The sequence below is a fragment of the Cynoglossus semilaevis genome, chromosome 1 (genome assembly GCF_000523025.1).
Source record: "Cynoglossus semilaevis isolate Cse_v1.0 chromosome 1, Cse_v1.0, whole genome shotgun sequence".
Classification (NCBI taxonomy): Eukaryota; Metazoa; Chordata; class Actinopteri; order Pleuronectiformes; family Cynoglossidae; genus Cynoglossus; species Cynoglossus semilaevis.
Window position 1 is genome coordinate 22,008,398 of NC_024307.1, and position 7,560 is coordinate 22,015,957.

Genomic DNA, 7,560 nt, shown 5'->3' on the forward strand with positions numbered 1-7,560 from the left:
TCATCATCATCATCATCATCATCATCATCATCATCATCATCATCATCATCATCATCATCATCATCATCATCATCATCATCATCATCCAGCTAACTTCCAACCCTGTTGTCTCTGTCAACCCACTCCAGGGGCCTGATATCCTTGAATTCAAGTCACACCTACTACCTGGAACCAGTCAGCAACTCTGCTGTAGATCCTCTTCGCCATTCACTGCTGAAGGCTGACGAGCTGCAAATAAAGGGAGGAAACTGTGGCCACGGTCAACAGGCCGCTCAGTCCAACCATATAGCTGACCTGCTCAGACCGTTTCACCAAAGGGTGAGTCTCTTTTACACCCGTGATGTATGTATTCTTAACGATCGAAATATATGTAGTGTAAAGTTCTGTAGTGAGAGTGTGTGGAGGTAACTTTTCACCAAAGGGTGAGTCTCTTTTACACTCGTGATGTATGTATTCTTAACGAAATATATGTAGTGTAAAGTTCCGTAGTGAACGTGTGTGGAGGTAACTAAACAGTGTTGTTAGAAACCAAGTACAGCTCTATCTCATAATTTAAATAAAGTAAGAGTCATGGATTGATTAAAAATAATTCAAATTTTCTCTGATCACATGACCTTTTTAGTTACTCCAAACAATACAAATACAGTCATTTCCGGTCTAACTTCCGCACCTGAATATAAGCGGCACCCACTAAATTTTAAAGGAAAAAATATTTTACATGTATGGGCCGCACTTCTCTATGAGCCACTGGTGTTCATGTTGTAACATTTTTTTTTCACTTTTAATTAAATAAATGCTTTTTTTTTTTTTTCGATCAGTGCTTCAGCGCCCCGACCATAGTTGGAATGCAAATGGGGAGACTTAGTGATCTGCTCCAGGGGGAAAGCTAACATTAGCTTGGGGGCTTACTCCCTTCACTTTGTATTTGTCCGTATAACCAACTCAATATGACAGGGCTCAAACTGCTCTCAACGTTCGCTACCGTTCCTGAAAAGTCATTGATTGCTAGCTGTATAAACTTTTTTAGCCCGTAAAAATCCATAAGTTAGCCACATCTTTGTTTATGGTCCGGAAATTTTGGTATATGTGTTTGGTACAACCAACAAAACAATTATGTCAGCGTATAAATTACATTTTAAATATCGTGTTTCTAAACCTTGCGTCTGTGATTTAATATACACTTAACTCCTGCACGACTTCTTTCTGACTTTGTGCATCGTCGTCTTACTGTGCAAAAAAAAAAAAAAAAAAATTTGAAGATGTTGAGCAGATGGTGGGTTTTAAAAAAATGCATCGCCTTTTTGTGTCTGAACATTTAAATATATATATTGTCCATACTCCATAAGTGCTGCCATGAATATAGAGAGGAGAATATAAAAATATTTCGTATTTTTACCACATGTAGACAAATGTCACCAAACAGCCTGGCTCTAGTAATCTAGTAAATCTTAGCAGCGGTCCATTGTTAGGGCAGAGTCTGTCATTTTTAAGTCATTAACACCTTGCTGTGAAACCATTTAGGCTTTGTGTCTCGGGAAAAAAAAGAACATCACTGTCAGTTGAAAAGAAATGACGACAATATGATACGACGAGACTACAGCAGCCTCCAAATTTCCACAAAATACAACTTCGCTCCCTGTAGTACATATGCCAGGCCTGTAGGTGGCGGTGTGTCAACTACACTCTAACCTACTAACACCTGAAGAATTTAAACCTGAGCCGGAAAAGAATCCACAGTGAGTGTACATATTAAGCTTGCAAACTGTAAACAAAACGGCAGAGATGACTAGCTGTAGCACACTAAATGGGCGAATTAGCGCCAACATGGTCAGAAGTAGCACGTTGTATTTCATATTAAAAGCTAATTTTTTTTTTCCGCACGTTGTATTTCATATTAAAAGCTAATATTTGTTTCCTGTGAACTCTAGAAATGTCTTAGTAGAATTTACGTTGCGCAGTAAAAGTGGTTCCATAGCGTAAGCGGTAAGCCTGCCTTGAAAGCAACGAACAGTGAAACCTCCCTGATTTTTCGCTTTGAAAATAAGCGTCTGCTAAAGGTATTACAAGGTAAAGTAAAACATCATGACTTTGACTGAGCTTTTCATGTAGATTCATGCCCTGTTTACATATACGTATACGTATACCATACGACTACAGAGTCTCCGGATGCGGAAGGTTCACACAGACTTAGCACAAGAAAATTCAGCGTTTAAACGGAGCCACTGAATACAACTCTGTAGTACATCTCCCTGTAGTACATTTGCCAGGCATGTAGGCGGCACTGTTTCACCCCTGCTCTAACATATTAACACCGGAATAATGTTTAGCATAAACCTTTGCTGTTTAAAATGGAGTGTGGAAGTGTAATAATTAGCAATAGCACACCAAGTAGCTGAATTAGCCGCTGGCACGGTTTAGCAGTCGCCTGGTTTCCGCCATTGTTGTTATTGTTTAACATTGAGCAGGGTCCACCGGGGTAAGGGGTTACAGTGAGGTGGGCCTGACTGTGTTACAGGGAGGAGGCACTCTGGCTCAGATTTGTCTAAAACAGGTGTGAGCAAACTTTTTTGACTCGTGGGCCACAAATGTCCTACAATTGAACACGGGGGCCGTGTGAGGAGCAGAAAGATGGAGTGTTTGTGTGAACTGAGATAAATGACATGTAAACGTCATGCATAAAGGCTAAAATGCTAAAATGCTTTCATCATTTTCTACGCCATCAATTGGGGAAAGGTGGATATTGCAGGGAAAAGGCAAAAGTATAATAATCATATAAATAAATTATATAATTTGATAAAGTTCGGCGGGCCGGATTAAAAAGCTGAACGGGCCGCATCCGGCCCTAGGGCCTGGTCTGAACACAAGGCTAAATGGGCTATTGTTCCTAGATCCGTAGTAGTTGCATCAACTAGAATTATATTGTAGTTATAGCCTCATCTATAATTATATATATTAAAACTATAAATTATAGTTGATGGTGAATGACCTCCTCTAGCGCCATCTGTCTGCACTGTGGAAACCAGCAGCTAATATATCATATATTATTTATCCTCCATATTCACCATTTGACATTTCCATTTCTAAAAAATATGAAACATTTGTCGTGTCTTTCCTTGTGCTGTTCCTCTTCCACTAAATTCTTCATCTCTCTTCTTCCTTCACTTGGCCTCTTGACTCTGACAATTCCATCCACAGGCTGCCATTAATCCTGGCTTGTTATTCAGCCATAGCAGCCACAGCAGACTATCCTAAGGCCTTTGCTACTATTTGCTTCTCCAATGAATAATGCCATGAGTGAATGCATTACTGTGGCTCTGTGTGTGTGTGGTTGCCATAGCGTCACAGCTCTGCTTCTTCCACACTGTAACACTGGCGTGGAGACCAAACTGAGCTGTATCTGCAGTTCACCAACATGTTGATCAATGACTTTTAATCACAGCTGAGCTTCTCCCTAATGGATTCAATCAGGTGTTAGCAGGTTAGCAATAACAGGAGAAGATGAAGATGAAGAGATAGGAGGAGGAGACGAGGTTTAGAAACACACACAACAGGTTGATGATATGGAAGACAGTAGTGTTGTAGTAAAATGTTAATGTTACTACATGGTGGGTTTTCATTCCGTTGTCCTGAACAGACAAAGAAAAAAAACATTTTGTCATTTATTCTACTAAATGTGAGAAAAGTGGGTAAATAAGATAAAAATATCTTAGACCACCTGCTCTCTTATAGAGCTCCTGGAGTGGGCCACATTATTGGAAGGATCCAAACCAACAACCTGTTTGTTTGGTCTGATTCACACTAGACAAGATGTTGTCAATCCTTTTCCACTGCCTTACTAAATAATTCTATTGCTAAGGTCTTTATTGCTGACAAATTCTTAGCTAAATATTTCAACCACCCGTGAACTTTATTTAAGAAAAACTATGGTTCCTATAAAAAATAGTATTTTTATTAGGGAGGGTGTTTTAAAAAAAATAAAGACGGTTTTTATTTTCCTAAGAATACTACTTTTATGTCCACTATGAGGGACCCGCCTCCCACTTTACAAACCACTGCAGAAGACTGTTTAAGGAAACCTTGTTCTGATTACTCCTCCACAATAACAGATCCAGAATCTTTGCTAGAGAAAAGACATGGAATGTACAGTAATCTTCTTTTTTTATCACATAGAAAAAATGTAGATTAAAAATATTGTTAATGAGTCACATGATTATTTGGGCGGCAAAAACTGCATAAAGTGCGTGGGAAAAACTGTAGAAAAATAATAATAATAATAGAGATGTGTTTGTTTAACTAGCCTTGAACCTCAAATGAATTCATGATGAAGACAAAAGAAGTACTGTGTTCTTTAGAAAGGAAGAGATGCAGAGAACATCAAAGTAATGAGCACATCACCATGAAATACAAATGTAAACTATTTTTAAAATAAAGATAGTATTTAGAAAAAAACGTGACTGAAGGTTGGTACTTCTTCAGAAATAGAAAATATGAAAAGAAAAAAATAAAAGAAAACACATTTTTCTGCTGAGAAATATTACTACAAGGTCAGAACACCAACTTCTTTTGGCAGATTGTTTTTTTTGTTGTTGTTGCAAGTGTCATTTCAGCTGCAGTTTCATTGAATGTCATGGGCTACAGTTGATTTTGACCAATAAATACAAAGCACATAGTTCTTCCTGCTCTTCTGCAGTGACTAATATTATACTTTCATATTAAGGTGAGGGGCCGCAAAATATTGTACTGCGAGTCTGAGACCCACTTTAAGGAAACCTTATTCTGATTACTCCTCCATAATAACAGATCCAGAATGTTTGCTAGAGAACAGACATGGAATGTACAGTAATCTTCTTTTTTTATCACATAGAAAAAATGTAGATTAAAAATATTGTTAATGAGTCACATGATTATTTGGGCGGCAAAAACTGCATAAAGTGCGTGGGAAAAACTGTAGAAAAATAATAATAATAATAGAGATGTGTTTGTTTAACTAGCCTTGAACCTCAAATGAATTCATGATGAAGACAAAAGAAGTACTATGTTCTTTAGAAAGGAAGAGATGCAGAGAACATCTACACCAGAGTAATGAGCACATCATCATGAAATACAAATGCAAACTATTAAAACAAAGATAGTATTTGGAAAAAACGTGACTGAAGGTTGGTACTTCTTCAGAAATAGAAAAGAAGAAATAAAAGAAAACACTTTTCTCTGAAGATGCTGAGAAATATTACTACAAGGTCAGAACACCAACTTCTTTTGGCAGATTTTTCTTTTTTGAGTTGTTGCAAGTGTCATTTCAGCTGCAGTTTCATTGAATGTCATGGGCTACAGTTGATTTTGACCAATAAATACAAAGCACATAGTTCTTCCTGCTCTTCTGCAGTGACCTCCATGGTACAGTTCTGACCTGGTTAATCAGTCAGGTGTGTTGATACACAGTTTTATATCTAATCTTCTATAACCCTTAACATAGTCAATAACGGGTAAATAGTTTAGTCTAGAATACTAGTAAATTCTACACTGTTTTTCTACATTCTGCATGTTTACAACAAATATATTCATAATATCCTCCTAATGTACACACATGTATATGACCATAACCAACAAGTACTCCTTTGACTATATCCCTGTTCTGTCTTTGTTTCTGTGACCTGCACCAGGTTAAAAGAAACACCTGGGGTACAACCAAGTACTTGGAGCTGTACATTGTGGCTGATTATACTCTGGTAAGTACCTCTGACAGTACCAGTCGTCATCACCTCTGCTAACAAATGTTTTTGTGTGTACAGCACAGTACAGCGTGACCACATTTTAACGTGGGGCTGGTTCAGTGATACAGAACCAGGTGTACACGTCCTCTTCAATTATCTCATTACAGTTAATGGAACTTTCCAGAGTGAGAGCTCTGAGCTGAGATCACAGTCACACTGAGGCACAGAAGCCTGGACTGGCAGCCACACTGGTTGGTCTGCTCAATGAGGGAGCAAATATAGATGGAGACTAAGGTGGAGGAGCTTCTAAACCAGTGCTGTGCTGCAGTGGAGAGATGTTAATGATCTAGAACAGGGGTGGTAAACATAGGGCCCGTGGACCAAAACAGGCCCGCTTGATGAATTTTGAAAATGAAAAATGCACAAACACTTCATGTTAGTCATGTTTTGTCAAATAAAATTTCAGTAAATATAATTATTTTCTAATATACATGTACTTATTTACATGAACTTATGTTATGTATAGGTGATCCTGTTATGATTGTAGTGGTCCGTCCCACCTGACCCAGGTTGTTGTACGTGGCCCATGAACCCAACTCACTTTGACACGGCTGGTCTAGATGAAAAAATACCCTCCATGCATGGAAATTGTACTTGGTGTTAAAAGGACTGTGTAGTATTTTCCTGCTGTAATCGTTGTCATTATGATGATGGACCGTGTTAAAGTGGCAGAGCAGAACTGCTCAGGGTGACAGGGTTTGTTTTTAGGGTGAGAACTGTAGAAGGATTCCTGCTCACATCTGATTTGTTGGGCAGACCTCAGAACTCATTCTTGCCTCTGATTCTCACCATCTCCTCTGTTTTGCAGTTTAAGCGTCAGAATAAAGACTACGAAAAGACCAGGACACGGATAATGGAAATTGCCAATTACGTGGATAAGGTAAAGGCTTCTCTCACTGCTGACTACATTTCTCCAGACAGCAGACTAACAGATATTGTTGTACTGACTCCTCATGTCTTTTCACAATCTATTATTGATCACTGAGATGTTGTTGCCTTGGTTTCAAATGAAGGAAAATTGTACACAAACATGGACGGTCACATTTAGCCTCTAAATAATTCAATCAACACTGTCCTCAAGCAATTCTCCTTTGGAGATTAGAGACCACGGTGCAGTCTGTGACCAGACACTGTGATGGGAAATATACAAAGGTGGTTTATATTCCATCATTGATGAAGAAATCAAGAGTTTCTAGAGTGTTTTATAGAGGAGGCTGTATGAATCTGCACATGATTAGTGGAATAGATGGATGGATAGATGGATAAACTGGATAAACGGATAGATACATGGATAGATAGATGGATAGATAGATAGATAGATAGATAGATGGATAGATAGATAGATAGATAGATATATGGATAGATAGATGGATAGATGGATGGATAGATAGATAGATAGATAGATAGATGGATACATAGATAGATAGATAGATAGATAGATAGATAGATATATGGATAGATAGATGGATAGATAGATAGATTGATTAGAACAGACAGGATTATTCTAACCTTGTTCACGTGTTCAGTTCTACAGGGCTCTGAACATCCGTGTGCCTCTTATCGGTTTGGAGATCTGGACAGACAGAGACCAGTGTATTATCTCAGATGAGCCAAACGCCACCTTGTGGTCTTTCCTGCAGTGGCGACAGAAACTGAAATCCCGCAAGAAGCACGACAACGCTCAGCTTCTCACGTGAGTGAGGTTCACACGAACACAGATGGAATTTAAACAAGGCTACACTTTCAGATAAAATACTCTCAGGACAAAAAAGTATTATTACATTTACAT

General features: G+C 38.4%; 1 protein-coding gene across 1 annotated transcript in view; it reads left to right on the forward strand.

Moving 5' to 3' along the window:
* adam19a (ADAM metallopeptidase domain 19a) overlaps nucleotides 1–7,560 on the forward strand; it is a 116,391-nt gene that overhangs the window by 82,543 nt on the left and 26,288 nt on the right. Inside the window, exons 6-9 of the mRNA XM_025061370.1 lie at nucleotides 129–318; nucleotides 5,661–5,726; nucleotides 6,580–6,651; nucleotides 7,298–7,464. Coding sequence (XP_024917138.1) covers nucleotides 129–318; nucleotides 5,661–5,726; nucleotides 6,580–6,651; nucleotides 7,298–7,464 — 495 coding nt within the window. The remainder of the gene's footprint in view (nucleotides 1–128; nucleotides 319–5,660; nucleotides 5,727–6,579; nucleotides 6,652–7,297; nucleotides 7,465–7,560) is intronic.